The sequence below is a fragment of the Tenrec ecaudatus genome, chromosome 11 (genome assembly GCF_050624435.1).
Source record: "Tenrec ecaudatus isolate mTenEca1 chromosome 11, mTenEca1.hap1, whole genome shotgun sequence".
NCBI classification, from domain to species: domain Eukaryota; kingdom Metazoa; phylum Chordata; class Mammalia; order Afrosoricida; family Tenrecidae; genus Tenrec; species Tenrec ecaudatus.
Window position 1 is genome coordinate 5,213,763 of NC_134540.1, and position 16,261 is coordinate 5,230,023.

Genomic DNA, 16,261 nt, shown 5'->3' on the forward strand with positions numbered 1-16,261 from the left:
TTTCAAAAAGCAAATGGGAAATGGAAAGAAAAAGTCACAGAGTTTTCTCACAAACATTTTGCAGTCCCCCCTCCCCCAGTCACGGGGGGGGGGGGGCATTCATGTTAAACTTCACACACCAGGCTTCTCTAAGGGGAAGCTGGAGTACGCATCGTTCTCCACTCCTGTGTGGTGACATCACACCAGGTAGGGAAGGTCTCACGAAATTATTTGCAATGTACTTGCCATTTCCCCTAAGTTACAACCTTTTCCATTTAGTTGGGTGCCCATTTCAAATCACTTCTAATTGTCCCTTTTGGATGTTAACCACTGAAGTTGCAGTTTTAAGACATTGAGTGTTGCTTGGAAATGCTCCTTAAGCTCTACGAATAGGCCCGATGGTGTTTATTCTTCAACTAATACACTATTGCTGTCTGAGATCGGAAGAACTAGATGGTCCCCAGCTATAGCTGCCATCTGCTCTGCAAAGGGATCCTATTCGAAGCCCCTGGCGTCCTGGGGAGAGTGCACATGTGGAGCCGAAATCGAGATGGACAGAGCCAACAAAATCTTGGCCCTTAGTCACCCTTCATGTCTAGGACTAGCCTGACAGTAGATGAACAGTAGACGACAGGTCTAGAAGGGGAACCTCAGTGTCAGGGAGGTACACACCCCGTAGACTCATCAACCATCTGAGATCGAAAGGGCGATAGGAACACAAGGACCAATGTGAGAAGGGAGGAGGAAGGGAAATAGGAAGTGCAGGGAGGAAGTGGAGAAAGCAGTGATATATTGAGGGACAGCGTGGATGAACTGAAACAAGGCGTGTGACCTGCTGCACTGTGCACACCCTCCCCCCTGCCACCCCCGAACCCACAGCAAGAAGTCAGAGAAGTATGTCACACTGATTTCTAATGGATATTCGTTTTTAACGAGGCTCTGAGGATGAGGGGTCTTTCAGATGCGACCCATCTGTGTTTGTTTTGGCAGGCGAAGGTTTCTCGGCCACACATAATCCTATATGAGAAATTACCTCTTTGTCTAAATATAGATCCCTGAGTTTCATGTTTCTAAAACCTGAGTCTCAGACCGCGAGCCTTTGACGAAGGTTGTGAGAGGTTAATGAAACATATTTCAAAAGATGGAGTTTCATTTAAAGATGTCATGGACCACAGCTTAAATCAGACTCCTCTGGGCTGGTGGCAAGGGCTGGGGGAAAGGTGAGGAATGCGGCCACAGGGGAGACCAGGGGTGATTCCTAGGCGAGCTAGTCTGGTATATAATAAAGAATGAGTTCTCTGCCGTCAGCGCTGGGCCTTGTAGTAGTTCCAGAAACGTGTGGATCGGATAATGGGGCGTTATAAAACTCCCTGCCTTGCTTTGCGGTCCTGCATCGACCGAAGACTACACCCCTCGCTTAGCCTTCCCTCGGTGTACTGGTGGCACACTGAGTTAAGCACTGGCATGCTCACCCAGAGGTCTGTGGTTTGAGCCCACCAGCTGCTCTAGCTGTTGAGGCAGTGTGCTTCTGTAAAGACGCACGGTCTCAGAAACCTAGGGGGCAGTTCCACTCTGTCCTCTAGGGGCGCTGAGGGCAAGACTCATGAGACTGTACGATTTAAGACTTCCGTGGAAACCCAAACACCAAGCTCACTGCCATCGAGTCAATTCCAACTCACTCTCCGCAACCCTATGGTACATTGTAGAACTTCCCCTGTGGGTTTTAGACTATAACTCTTTATAGGAGTAGAAAGTCTTAACTTTCTCCCACAGAGCAGATGGTGATTTTGATCTCCTAACCTTGTGGTTAGCAGACCAACAGTTACCCCATTCTGCCGCCGAGGCTCCTTAGGCCTTTCACGAAGAGCATTTTATATCATACACCTGTCAGGCTCAATTCCAGGATGGTGAAGGAAGGCCAGAGTCCATGTTCCCTCTGCCAACAGGACAAATAAAAACAGACTCACAGCCATCAAGGTCAATTCCGCTCGCAGGGTCCCTGGAGGACAGGGGAGAAGTGGCCCTGTGGGTTTGTTTCTGAGGCTGTCGCCCTTTCCTGGAGCCCACAGCCTCCTCTTTCTCCCACGGAGTCATTGGTGAATGTAGACTGCTGACCACACAGCTAGCGGTCCAGAAATTCACCCACTGCACCACCAGGCCCCCGTAGCAGCTCACTGTCAAAACAAACTCACCGCCATCGAACCAATGTGGACTCACAGTGACCCTGGAGGACAGGGTAGGATGGCCCTTGTGGGTTTCCCAGCAAACTACTCTTTACGGAGCAGCCAGCCTCGTCTTTCTCTGCAAGAGCGGCTGGTGGTTAGCTCACTGCATAGCCCGCGACACCGCCATGCTAAATGCTTCAGCACTCGGCTGCTAACCAAAAGGTCCCAAGTTCGATCCCCCCTCCCCTCAGTGGCTCCGCAGGAGAAAGCCCTAGTGATCTTGCCCCTTAAAGAGGACAGTATAGGAAGCCCTATGGGACAGCCCTGCCCTGTCACACAGGGTGACCTGAATCAGAATCGACCGCCCAGCATCCAAGAGCCACTGTTGAGGCCCTGGAACTTTCTGCAGTAGCACCAGAGCTGGAGTCTCCAATTAGCCTTGATTTTAACTGAAGGAAAGAATGTGCTCCCCCAACCTCCCATCCCCCTCCCCAAACAATTGGCCTGAAATGAAGGAAAAACCTAAAGAATTAAGGCTCACATCTTGAATTTGTTCCAGTTTTAATACCCCCTGCTGTTTTCCCGATTGGGTTTTTCCCTGGTTTACTTAGTCAGTGTTGTTGGTCTTTCTTACTTTCTTTGGGGGCGGGGGTATGTTTTCCAGTATATGCAGACCAGGATGAGCGAAGCTAGAGAGACAGTAACTGGATTAGGGCTTTCTTAGGGGCATGCGGGAAAAGGGAAGCTAATAAGAACTATAAAGAGGTAAGAAAATGTTCTGGAACTGACTGTGGAGATGACTGTACAATTCTTTTTAATATGACTGAACTACAGAAGTGTATGATATGTGAACCACGTTGTCAATAAAACGATATTTATTTTTTAAAAGTATCAAGGCACAACCTGCCCGGATTCTCTTGTCTCTGTGGGTGTGGGAAATCATTTTCCAGTTCTAGCTGGGGCGGGGCCCAGGGCGTACAGAAATTGACGGGGAGAGGGGGGGCAGGGAGCGCCGGGCTTCCAGGCGCATGCGTGCTTGTGCTTCTGTGCGCCGCGGCACTAGGACCCGGGAGAACTGGGCTTGCGTGCCCCTACAGCTCTAGGTGTTGCACCCGGCCAGCGGACAGAGCGCTGGGCAGACGCGGTGACTTCTGGCTGTTAGGTGGCAGCTCCACAAATGTGTCGTTTAGCATAACCGTCACCTGGTCTGCTGTGATGGAGAATGTGCGCTGTGGACCTCCTGCTTACTCTGAATGTGGCGTGGTGCCTGGGGCCGCAGTGGGCTGGCAGTTCTGCAGGAGAAAGAGGAGGCTGTCCGCTCCTGTACAGACATACTGCCTCGGAACCCCGGCACGGTCGCCTCAATGGCAATGGGTCTGGTTTCCCCCTTCCCAGAAGCTCTGGGCTGTGATCAGAAGCGTCAGCAGTTCCACCCCGAGCCGCTCGGTGACAGAAAGAGGCGGCTTTCTACACCGTACAGAGTGACGTCTCCGAGGCTCACAGGGCGCAGGTCTAGCCTGTCTTGTGGGGTGGCTCCGGGTCCCGTCCACTCGCAGACTGTGAGTCGGGTTTCTTCCAAGGAGCGAGGGCGTGGTCCCGAACTTCAGACCTCACAGCAAGCAGCCCAACAAGTGGCCACGCCGCTGGCAGGGGTCCTTCACAGATGGGAGGCTTTCTCTTTCCATTTTCGGTCAACAAAATCCACGGAAGGCCTTTGAGGCCACTGGCCCAGAGAACGCCGCAAGGTCACGGTCAGCAATCCAGAAGTCACGACCACGAGGGAGCAGTCTTCATCCACAGATACATCACTCGCTTCACCTCGAAACCCAGGAGCTCTTCACTGGCTGCTGTTGCGTTTGCTTGCGCCCTAGGCTTTATCCCAGACTCGGAGCTGTCCACTGAGCCCAGGCCGGCCCACAGCCACCCAGAGGCCATGGCAGAACGGCCCCTGTGGGTTCCGGAGGGCGAGGGGAAAGTCCTGCCTGCCTTCCTCCTGAGGAGCCCCTGGTGGTTTCGAGCAGACAACTGCCCAATGTGTAACCACTGAGCCACCGGCGTCCTTTAAGCTTGGTGAGGGTGGGGCAAAGATCTGTGTGATTGAAAATGTTTTCCAGGAAAAAAGACCAAGGGGGACGACACTGACCTTCCTCCTGTCACCGTTTATGAGGGGAGTGTGTCTTTGGCATCATGCTGGGGGCTCACTTGGCACCGTCTTTGGGGTGGGGGGGGTAATCGGGGGTAGCCAGGGTGCATCCTCTTTATTAGCAGGCCTGTGATCGAATGCCTACTCTCCCAGTGACCCAAACCCAGGCCCAGCTTCCAGGTGCGTGACATCCTGGTTTGGAGGGCTGCTTAGTGAAGTCTCCCTCCCGCCAGCCAGAAGCCACCTTTCTCCCCAAACTCCACCTCCCACCTGACAGACTGCTCTGTTGCGGAAGGCGCTCCCTGAGCCAGCCTGACACACACACACACACACACACACACACACAGACACACGGCTTAGAGTCGCCCAGAGCTCAAGGCAAGCGCTTGGACGTTACAAGACTTCATTCCGACTGGCCGTGCAGAGGGCAGACAGCAGGGCGGACTATCTTCACGTGGGAAAAATGCCAAGGAAGGTGTGGTTTGGGCCCAGAGCTAGGGCTCCCTCTTTTTTCCCCTCAATAGCAGGAAACGCATACCTTGCCCGGCGCACTCCCCACTAGCCGCTGCTCTCCCTCAGGACTATCTGGAGGATGACGGGACCAACCCCACCCCATTCTCCTCTAGAATGAATCACCATCGTCCCCTCCAACCCCCAGCGGACACACAGGTCATTCCCTATCAGGACAGAGGCATTGTCAAGGCAAGAAGACCCTCACAGGAGCCAGGTTTTCCCAGTTCGAGGCCAGGACAAAGAGTTTGTGTCAGGGGGAATTCCGTGATCTTAACCTTCCTTTTTGTGTTTTCCACTGAAGGCCCTTGGGAGAAGCTGGGCTTCAACACACACACGGACACGGATGCAGGCATGCCTGTGAAATATGCAAGATGAAATGTAGAACACTTGGCTTCACAGAGGTGTTGGAGGCTTGATGAAGTTGCTCCTCATTCCCCCGCCTCCCCCCTAAGCTCGGCCTCTTTGGAGCCCCAGGGGAGTGTGGCTCTGCCAGGGAGAGTCCTTTGGATAATGATTAGGGGGAGGGGGAGGGGGAGGAGAGCCAAAGGCTCTGCTTGCCCGAACATCAGCTTTCTAGAACATCAGCTTTTTAATCTCTCTGGCATCGAGTGGACTTTGAGTGGGCTCAGTCACCCCGTAGGACAGCGTAGAACTGCCCTCTCTGGGTTACCCAGGCTGTAAACCCTCTTGACAGGAGCAGAAAACCTCCTCTTTCTCCAGCTGGTGGCTTCGAATTGCTGACCTCTGCACCACCAGGGTGAGGCTGACATATTTCAGGTCTGCCAGACAGGGCTGCTCTGTGTTTTATTTTTTTGGTGAAGTGAACAGGGATTCATCTGGAAATAGGATCCACAAACACAGTCTATTGTTAGTGACGCAGCCTGATAACTCGGCACGGCAGGCTTGAGATGCCTTTTACCTAAATTCTTGCTTCCACTCTCAGGACAGTGTACTCTGTCTTCCAGGTTACTTTGTGTTAGAATTGCCTTGACAGCCCCTCACCATGACAATGGGAACCGCACCCAACCCTAGACTCACTGCCATCAGGCAGATTCCAGCTCACAGTGACACGACAGGGCAGGGTGGGACTACTCATGCGGGTTCCCGAGACTGAAACACTTTAGAGAGTAGAACACCTCCTCTTCCTTCTGCAGAGCGGCTGCTGGTTTTGAACTGCCGACCTCGTTTGTGGTTAGGAACCCAACATGTAACCCACAACACCACCCGGACTCCTCAGGACAATGACAACTTGCAGTTCCAGTTCGTGACAACCTCGTGTATCACAAAGTTCACACAGAGCAGCCTCGGAAGCTCTAGGAAGCGGTTCTGCCCTGTCCTATAGCGTCGCAGCGAGTCAGAGTCACACAGCAAGCAACTTGGGTAGCACGGAGGATGCCCCTGGTAGTGCAGGGGGGTAGGTGCCAGACCATGGATGCAACGGTGGGTTATTCCAACCCACGCAAAGGCACCTCAGAAGGAAGGCCTGGCCATTAACTCCACAGGAAACTCACACACACACACACTTGCCACGAGTTGCTTTCAACTGTTGTCGCTTTTCTGGCTGTGTCCCAGAGTGAGCCACCGAGTCTTGCAGGCCGCTCATGTGCTCAGAGGCTCACCACAAGGTGGGGAGTGCAAGTACACCCAGCAACACCAAAGGAAGGCCTGGCGACCCTCATTGGAAAGAATCAGTCCCCTCTGTCACACAGGAGGCCGCCGTGGCTTGGAGCTGACTAAGGATTGGGGAGCACGCCAAGGCCCTCATCCCAGGATTCTGCCTACTCGATCCTGGGACCCACGGGAGCGTCTGCAGCTAAGCCTTTAGCTGTGAACTCTGGGGGCACCACTGACTCTCAACGCTGGCTGAGCCCGGGGTCCACGCCCGGCAGCAGGGGAGTCTGACTGGCTGTGTGTGTTTGGCTCCCAAAGTTGAGGATCACAACTGATGCCCTCCTTCTGGCCGCTCCTCCCCAGGACAGAGGCTCTCTGGTTGCTGTGAAGTTGGCTCCGACTTGTGGCGTGGCCACGTGTGCCAAAGAAGAGCCCCGTGCATGCTTCAAGGGGTTTCCCATGACGGGTGTTTTCAGAAGTCAGTCACTGGGCCTGTCTTCTGCAGAGCCTCCAGAGGGACTTGAATCGCCAGCCCGTCTCTCAGGTGGCAGCAGAGTGCGCAGGTCACTTGCATCACCTTGTGATTATAGGCTCAGCCACTCTCATTCACACGTCCCAACACTTGTGGACTAGGACCAACCAGGCCAGCCACGCAGCTAAGTTTCAAGACCATACAGAAATCTGAGAGAAGATCTTCCTTCCCAGAGGAAGACACAGACATATCAGCAAATGCTGGCAGTGTTTGGGGGGCTTGAGGGAGGGGTGGGGGAGTCCTGGGGTCATTGAGTGGGTCCTAACTCATAGAGGCAGGCTGGAGAATGACCCAGGCCTGGGCCATCTTTACACACCTCTCAGGTATAGCAGCTGCCCAAACCCCGCCCCCACCCCAAACTCACTGCCATGAAATCGTTCTTGACCCAAAATGGCAGAACCAGCTGCGTATGGGGGGGGGGGGATACTCTTCATGGGGGTACAAAGCCCCATCTTTCTCCCGCACAGCAGCTGGTTGGTATCCAACCTCTGACCTTGTGTTTAGCAGCCCAACGCATAACCCACTGTGCCTCCCTGCTAGGGTGCTTCTTCATGCCACCATGCCGTTCCCACATGAAGACCACGGCATTTCAAAAGACACGTTCCCCGGAAACACTTAGCTTTAACCAAATCTCTCAGTGCACAGCCCACTGCCCAGAGGAGGGTCCCAAGTCACCAAGACCTTAAGCAATCATAATTTTGATCGTCTTAATTTTAAAATAAGGGTCGTGGTTATGCGTTGGGCTGCTAACCTCATGGTCAGCAATCTGAAACCACCCTTCGCTCCTTGGGACAGAGATGGGGCTGCCCCTCATCCTGTAAAGAGTTCAATTTTGGAAACCCACAGGAGCGGTTTTACTCTGTCCCGTAGGGTCCCCGTGGATGGGAATCCTCTCGATGACAGTGGGTCGGTGACATATTGGTTCACTGCTCAGTTGCTGACCGAAAAGCTGTCCATTTGAACACAGTCCCCCCACCCCAGCCCCACCCCCGCCAGCAGCTTTCAACAAAAACTTCCTGCTGTGGGGTCTATCCCAAGCCATAGAGACCCAGCAGGACAGAGCCCCTGTCCCTGTGGGGTTCTGAGCCTGTAACTCTTTACAGAAACAAACAGCCTCATCTTTCTCCCTGCAAGCGGTGGTTGGGTTCGAATCACCAACTGCCCTGCCACCAGTTCCGCCCACCCCCACCCACCAGCTGCCCAGCAGAAAAGCTGGTTCCTTGCTTCTGGAAACAAAGCCTTAAAGGAAGTTGTACTCTGCCTCCAGGGGGCGCCAGGTGTGAGAATCGACACAACAGCATCCCTTAAAACTCACTGCCAAAGAGTAGGTAGGTACTCACTCACAGAGAGCCTGTAGGACAAAAGTAGACCTGCCCGAGACTGTAAATCTTGACTGGAGCAGAAAGCCTCATCTCTCTCCCTTGGGATGACTGCTGGTGGTTTAGAACTACTGACCTTGCAGTTAGCAAATCAACTGGTAACTACTAGGCCTCCAGGGCTCCACTTTAAAGTGCCTGAAGGGTGCAAAATGATTTGCCCACTGGCCTGAAAGGTTGCAGGTTCAAACCCAAACTGTTGCTGCGGAAGAGCAACCTGAAGATCTTGCTTTTCACCAAGAAAGCATGTTTGGAAGAGTTGGCGGGAGTTCCGAAGGAAATGCTAACCCTTCGGCAAGGCCATTGGACAGCTGCAGGAGCGGCCCTCGGCGGAACCGGAGCCGGAGCTGGGGAAACCGAGGAGAAAACAGCGTCTGCGTCCAGGAGGTTGGCTCTGTGAGGGGCCGTCTTGCCCCTCCAGGGTGTGAATGCCTGTGAGGTCTCACCAGGGGCATGCACAGCACCCAGGGAAGGGGCAGGAACACACACTGGCTTTTGGAGCTCAAGGTTTACCAAGACTGGTGGGAAATCCTCAGGAATTCTTGACTGCTCCCCACATCCGGCCCAGCAGCAATGCAGGAAACGGAGTGTACTCTCTTCAGCAGCCTCAATGGAACCATTTCCTTAATGAACCGCCCCCTGCAGCCACAAGCTCAGCCAGAGCTTTCCTCTAAGCCCTGCCCCCCCCCCCCCCCCCCGGTGACCCCAGCCCCAGGCTCCCCAGTTCCTTTGCTTCCCTCAGTCTGATATTTTATTTTCTAACGGGCTTATTGGCATGTAGTTCACGCATCATGCAATTCAGTGGTTTATAGGCGTGCCGTTAGCACTGCAATCAATCTTAGAATGTATTCTTCATGCTTGTACCCATTATCACTAGTTCCTCAGAACCCCTCAACCTCTCCTGCCACAACCCTAAGGAACTGTGTCTCTATGGATTTACGTATCCTGGATTTCATATCAAGGAAATCATACAAAAACTCCCAACAATGGGAAAAAAACAAACCACAGAAAAACCTCAGTCCAAGAAAAAGCAGAAGATCATAGAAATGAGAACAAAGGAACAATGGGTCAAAAGGGAAAACAAATGAAAAGCTGTTAAAATTTTAACCTAACTGCATCACCATTCTTGGACTTTCCAGTGTACTCTGCCTGTGGTTAAGACTCCTCACTCCACTGGTTAATAGCCTGAAGGAATCCAGTGGAGGCTAAATCCCGGGGTGGGGGTGGGTGGGTGGGGTGTTCTGATGGCTTTTGGACTTTTACTGTCCTCCATTGCCTTCTGCAAACAAAGTGCTCAGAATTGAAGCTCTAATGCAGTTCCCTCCTCTGATCTTGGATTATTATTTCAAGCCTCGGATCACACGGGCTACAGTGTTCCTTCCTCCTTCTGTGTAGATTTAGCTAACACCCCACTTAGATAGCTGCCTGTATTAAGACAAGCTTTTAAGACCACAGATGCTGATTCTTTCTGATAGCCAGGATGTGATTTCTTCACCACACGTAGCTATAGCACCCATCTCTTCAGTGACCACTTCAGGAGGGCAACTTCAAGAACAAGCTCCACACTCACTGCCATCGGATCCACCCTGCCCCATCTCGACCTCCTAGGACAGAGTAGAACTAACTACCCCTGTGGATTTCCCAGGCTGTGAATCTTTATGGGTTTCCGACCGCTTCTTCTTTCTCCCAGGGAGCAGCTTGTGATTTCACCGTGCTGACCTCCCTTAGTAGCTTCACATGTAACTCACTGTGCCACCGGACATAAAGGCCAGTCACTTCACATGTGAGGAGTCTACAGGATCCCGGAAAGCAACTGTCAGGAGACTGTGTCTGCAGCCTCTGAAGGCCACTGGGCAGGAATAGAGTGTTCTGTTCTGTGTGGTTTCGTAAACCCAAAACAACAGATGTTTTCCTGCTTCTAACTGCTGGTGGCGGCTGGTGTGTGCTGTTCAGTCGGTTCCGACTCACAGATCTTATTGGACTGAGCAGAAGGGTCCCCTAGGTGACCTCTAGAGCTCACATTTTGTGGACATGCTATGAAGAGGGGCCAGTCCTCAGAGAAGGACATCATACGTGGGAAAGTATCTGAGCAGCGAAGGAGAGGAAGACCCTGGACCAGATGGATGGACACAGTGGCTGCAACAATGGGCTCAAACACAGTAACGGCGGACGGTGCGGGACCAGGCAGTGTTTTGTTCTGTTGTGCTCGTGGCTGCTGGGCATTGAAGCGGACTCACTGGCCCCCAACCACAATAGCAATTTTTACAGGGCTCCAGCGACAGGCCTTTTCTGCCCCCAGAGCAGGTGGGTAGGTGGGACCCCTGATCTTTGGACTCAGAGCCAAGCAATTCCCCACTGCATCACCACGGCTTTGTAACTACTCACAGTGATGTACACATTTGTTCTTTGTGGGGAAAAAAAAAAAAGTGCCTCTCTCTCACCTGGTGTTATTTCAAATTACCTACTACCCTACCATGACCAATACGCTAGAAAGTTAATGATATTCACTTGATATCCCAAAGGTATGCCTAACTTTGCCACAGCAAGAGCCTGATGCACGGGTTGTGCTTAGCACGAGAGCAAGCTTTCCAGGTAAAACTCCCGGCACCAAGACAAGCTCTCCGTTCACCCAGCACAGTGCCCAGCACAGCACGAAACATGACAGGAGCATCGAACCTGTCTCCATACTTGCTTATGGTGACAAATCCAGATGCTGAACTTCCCAAGACAACGTCTGCTAGTGTCTAGATGGCAAACCCAAACTCACTGCCACGGAGTCACTTCTGACTCGTGGCAACCCTATGGGGCAGGGCAGGGCAGAAACAGCCCCTGCGAGTTTCCAAGAATGTAACTCTTTAGGGTGTTGAACTGGCTAGCAGCCCAGTGAGCAAACACCATGCCACTAAGACAGGTCTTCTTTAAGGACTTGAACTTTGGGGGGAGGGGAGGGGTGGAGAAGTGTCTATATAAAACCTTTTTTTTTTCAGTACAGCACTCTAGACTTATCTTATATACCTTCTAAGTAGGTTCAGAGATGTCTTGCTAACTTTGGGAAATACAAAAGAAGGGGATTGTTTGGATTTGTTTCTTACATAAAGTAGGTGCAAAGCTAAATGGAATGTCAATAATTTAGTACTCCCCTCCCTAAACCCAGAACTCTTTAAGGTTCTTTTTAAATCAAATTAATCCAGTGCCTTGGAATGGTTTCCAGCTCACAGCAGACCTGTGGGACAGAGTAGAACCGCCCGTGTGGGTTTCCAAAGCTGTCATCCTTAGGGGAGCCAATGCCTCTTTCTTTGGAGGGCAGGCTGTGGATTTGAACTGCTGACCTCTAGGCTAGCAGCTGAGTGCTTCACCTTTGCACCACCAGGGCCTTGAAATTCAATCATCTATCCTAACTTCTGAAAAAGAAAACTCTCCCGGGTCACTAGAAAGGAAACTGGGTGGCCGATCACAGAATAATGTTGAGGAAAGAAAGCTAACAAGGAACTGAGCTCTCGGCGCTCCATTTTGATAAAGGAAACATTGAGCCGGTGCAGAATCCATCGGCACTGTTCCTATTGGGAAGTTACGCAGACTGCCAACGCTGGGAAATAAGGACCACCTCCAGTGGGCAATTGAAAAATAAAATACCATGAAGTGTGGCTTCATAAATGGCTCTTGGGAGAGAAGGGGTTCACTGTCCCAAATGGGTGCTCTCTGGGGCACACTTCTGATGTGACTCCTGATGAGAACTTCCCTCAGAAAATTCACAGCCTCCAGATGGATTAGTTACACCAATAAACCGGGTATGACAACAGACAGAAAATAGCGCAGTGTGTGTGTGTGTGTGTGTGTGTGTGTGTGTGTGGTGGGGTGGGGGGATCCTCCGGCTCTACTCAGGCCTTTTAAAGTAAGAAAAATGAGACGTTGGCATGGAGGGTGGGGGGTATGCAGGACCGCTGGCAGTCTGCATAGAGGACGAGACTGGAGAGAGAGGCCTTGGAAGGATCTGAATTATTGGCATGTTTTAGAATTTCCCCAGGCTATCTCACTCCCTTGACTCGGGTACCCTGGGTACAGCCTATAGGACAGGGCGGCACTTCCTCTCCAGGATTTTACAAGAGTAGAAAACCTCGTCTCTTTCTCCCAGCAGCGGCTGGTGGCGTGGACTGCTGCCCTTGTAGTTAGTGGCCACTAAGCGATCAGCGCACCTCCCCGGGGCAGCTGGAAGAATGCCCGTCCACTCTTTATAGGGATCATCCTTTATGAGTATTCCTGAATCTGGGGGTCGTTCCACACCTCCGCGTCCCGCTAGATAGAGCGCGCGCAGGCACACGATCTTTAAAACGTACAAAGATGCTAACGCGTTTGTAGGATTTAGCGCGCAGAGAGGAGGCCCCCCAAAAGGCGGCCGGCATACCCCTCCGGGTCCAGTGGGCGGAGGCTGGGCTCCTCTGTGGACCGGCCGCCTTCTCTGGGGAAGCAGCCCTCCCCCAGGCTGAAAGGCGCAGGCACAACAGAGATGACTAAGGTTTGGCGACACCCGAGGCATTCCATAGTCGGGCGGCCCTCCGGGAAACCGCGGCCGACTTTGCAAAGGTCAGACTTGGCGATGCCCCCTCCCCCGGGGGGTTGGGGTTGGGGGGAAGGGCTATCACCTGGGAGGTGGAGGGCCCCCAGGCTGCCCGAAACACACACATGCATTTTACTGAATCACAAAAGCGCGCAAGATTCTTTGAAATCTTGCCCCCACTTCAGTCAAAAAAGAACCGTGGCGAAAAGCCCAAGCGGCGCCCACCCACGCCTTGGTTAAACTTCTGCCGCTTCCAAACCGAACAACAGGTACCTGACTGAAGTCAACCACCTTTCCCTTTTTTTGAGACTGAGCAGTATCGGCAGAACACGTTTAAAGTTGAGTGAATAAAGATGGTCCACATCGGGAAAACGAGAACCAAAGCATGCGCCTTTCGAGAATGAGGGCAAGACTACTTTTGAAAAACCGGCCTCAGAAAGAGAAAATAGAAATGCATTTCCCGGCGTCGACACAGAACCTCCAGGGAAGAAAGAAACCAATAGCAAAAAAAAAAAACCTCCTAGACAAGTACAATTTTCACTTTATTCTGCGAAGCAGGTAAATTTAAAAAAAAACATGCTTCCCTCATGCCCGCTCCGGAATTCACATGAATTTACCTATACCTGCGGGAGGCAGCTTGGGCAAATTATTGGATTCCTTCGTAATTCCATTTCGGTGAGTTTCAGAACAAAACAAACGCAAGCTGGGACACAGACATGACAACACTTCAGTTCATATCGCTAGCGAGACTTCACCCCTGGACGCAGTTTCCCGATTTTATGGGGATCAGTTGAAACGATTCTTTGAGAACCACTATTGAACGGTTTCAGCCTCGGAAACCCTCCGGCGCTGTTGGACGCCGTCCCCTTTACAGGCTCGCGCTGAGTCGCCATGCTCCCCGCCACCAGTCTTCTAGGCTTGCGCATGGAGTCGCCAAAAGTCGGAACCGTCTGGATGGAAACCGATCAACAACGACTGGTTTTACAAGTTTTGTGTCTCTGTTTTCGTTCGTTCGTTTTTCGAAATACGCTTAACTCTACTGATTTCCCTCATGGGAAACGTGGCAAGAATTGGTGGGTTTTTTTCCCTTTGACGTTTCTGGGTTTTGACGTTTTTCTCTGAGATGCTTACAAAAAGGCGCTTGTGTCATCTGACTGCGCCCAGGGTACTGGGGATCAGCAGGCTGTTGCCCTGGACAGAGGGGGCGAATGCGGGCTCCTAAATCTTCCCAGAGCGCTGACCTCTCGGAGAGGCGACCTCCGCGCGAACGGCTCGCGGTCTCTCTGCGCTCCCAGGCTCCGAGGGTTCTCGGGGTCGCCTGGACGGACCGCCTCTGCTACGGAGCGGACCGCAGTTTGGGGTCCAGCTTACCTGCCCCTTCTGGGCACGCAATTCCGGAGCCTAAAGGACTCTCAGTCTCTGCAGCCCTGGCCACGCACTCGGGCGACTTTACGGCACCGCGCGTCCTCGGGCTCCGGGCAGCGACTTTACCCCACCCACCAGCTGCGCGCAGCGCGCTCGGCTCGGCGGTGGCTAGGAGAGGCACTGTCCGGGGTTCCCAGGGTCCGCGGGCTCAGGGCTCGCAGTGGGGCGAGGGGTGGCAGCGCGTGCCCGCTCCTGGGGTCCTCTTGGACCCCGCTGGCGACGCTCCTGCTCCAAGTCGGCTCCGCCTTCCTTCTCTACAGGCTGAAGTCCTGGGCGATGCCGGCCCCGCAGCTCCGGCGTTCGGGCGCGCGGCGCTCCCAGCTCCTCTGAGTCTCCGCGGAGCTCGGGCTGGGAGAGGAACCCGACGCGGCTAGCCCTCAGTGAAGACCGGCCCCGGCGGGTCCTGACGCGGCGCCAGCGGCCGGTGAGCGAGCGCCCAGGCCCGCGGGGCTCTGCTCCGAGCGACCGCAAGCGGTTCCGCCGCGGTCCGGCGCCCCAGTGGCCCGCAGCCCGCGCTCGGGCTGCAGCCTCCCCGGGGGCCTTGTCTCTTGTCCCCGGCGCCCGGTCCCGATTCCCTGTCCCAGGCCCCGGCGCGGCTCACCTGCGAGAAGCAACCCGCCGAGCAGCGCGCATAGCAGGACCGCGGGGTCCCAGCAGCTGCCCATGGTGAGCGCGCTGCGGCCTGCTCTCCCGGCGCCCAGAGCGCCTGTCGCCGCCGCTCCAGCAGGCACCAAACCCCCTTCGCGGGTATTCCTCGCCGCGGAGCCTGGAACCCTGTAGCTGTCGCTGCCGCTGCCTCTGTCGCCGCCGCCGCCGCCGGGAGGAGTGGCCGCCGCGCTTTCCCAAGCCTGCTGAGGACCTGGACTTGAAGCGGCTGGGCGGCTTATAACCTTTCCCCGGCCCACTTCCTCCTGGCACCTCCTCCCGTGACGTCAAGGGGTCCCCCACCCCTCATCCGCCTCCCACCTATCCTTGTCTTCCTCCCCCACCGCTTCCCGACGGCTCCGCCGAGGGGCGGGTGCCCAGGGCCCGGGGCGGGGTGACCGGCGGAGCACAACCCCCCCCCCCTCGCCATCGTCGCAGGAAATCCTTCAGGGCTCCCTCCTCCTGGCTTACTCAGCTTGGGGGCTGCCCGGAGCGGGGAGGGAGGAAAGGCAGAGCGGCGCCCCACAAGTCACTGCAGGGGACCTCTGCGCACCGGTGTCGGGGCGCCAGGAGCGCTCACCGCCCTTCCCGCTCTGGTGCTGCGGACCTCTCGGCCCCTCCAGCTCCCCACCCGCTAAGGCCCAGCCCGAGACACTCCCTCCGCACCGGGCACTTGGCCCGGGGCGCTGGGAGGCGACCTGAGGGGACTAGGGCTCCCTAGGGGCGGCGCGTCTGTATCTTTTTCGGCCGCCAAGATGCCACCACCCAAGTCATTTCCTCCTCCCCGGGCTTCCTGGAAGCAAAACAAGGGCTGATACCTTCTTACGGACCCCAGCCCAGACACCAACTGCTATGTGTTCAAGGGCTAACCCTTGAACTTTAATCCCGAAAATTACATTCGGGCTGAGGCGTCTTCTCGCGGGACGCAGGCTCTGTACGCAGGAGGGGCGCCTCGGACTGTCGGTCCAGCCCCCCCACCCCCACCCCGAGCACTCAGGCGCTGGGTCCCTGGCAACCACACGAATTCCAAGCTGTCCTCGGCACCGCAGCGCAGCCTCGCTCCTGTAAATAGGCCGGTCCTGATTTTTTAAATGACCCTGGTGACTGCTAAGCGAGTCTTCCTGGGCTCCGTCCGCATCTGAGACCAGTTGGGCCACCTGAGGTTGCCACGGGCCTAGGCGGCAGAGACAGGCCACCCTCTGCGCGCCCTGGGGACCAATCCCCAGAGAAAGCCCACCCGAATCCCCAGCGCCTGGACCACAGGCGGCCCTAGTTCAGCGGCGGGGAAGCGGGGAGAGCCACCGCTGGCCACTATAG

At 54.6% G+C, this 16,261-nt stretch overlaps 1 protein-coding gene across 2 annotated transcripts in view; it reads right to left on the reverse strand.

The window, feature by feature from the left end:
• FLT1 (fms related receptor tyrosine kinase 1) overlaps positions 1 to 15,173 on the reverse strand; it is a 179,182-nt gene extending 164,009 nt beyond the window's left edge. The window contains exon 1 of one of the 2 annotated variants that reach the window (XM_075562804.1): positions 14,901 to 15,173. In XM_075562804.1, the coding sequence (XP_075418919.1) occupies positions 14,901 to 14,964 (64 nt within the window). In that variant the 5' untranslated portion in view covers positions 14,965 to 15,173. The remainder of the gene's footprint in view (positions 1 to 14,900) is intronic. The other variant, XM_075562805.1, reaches the window with a different exon arrangement.
• Between the last annotated feature and the right edge of the window lie 1,088 nt (positions 15,174 to 16,261).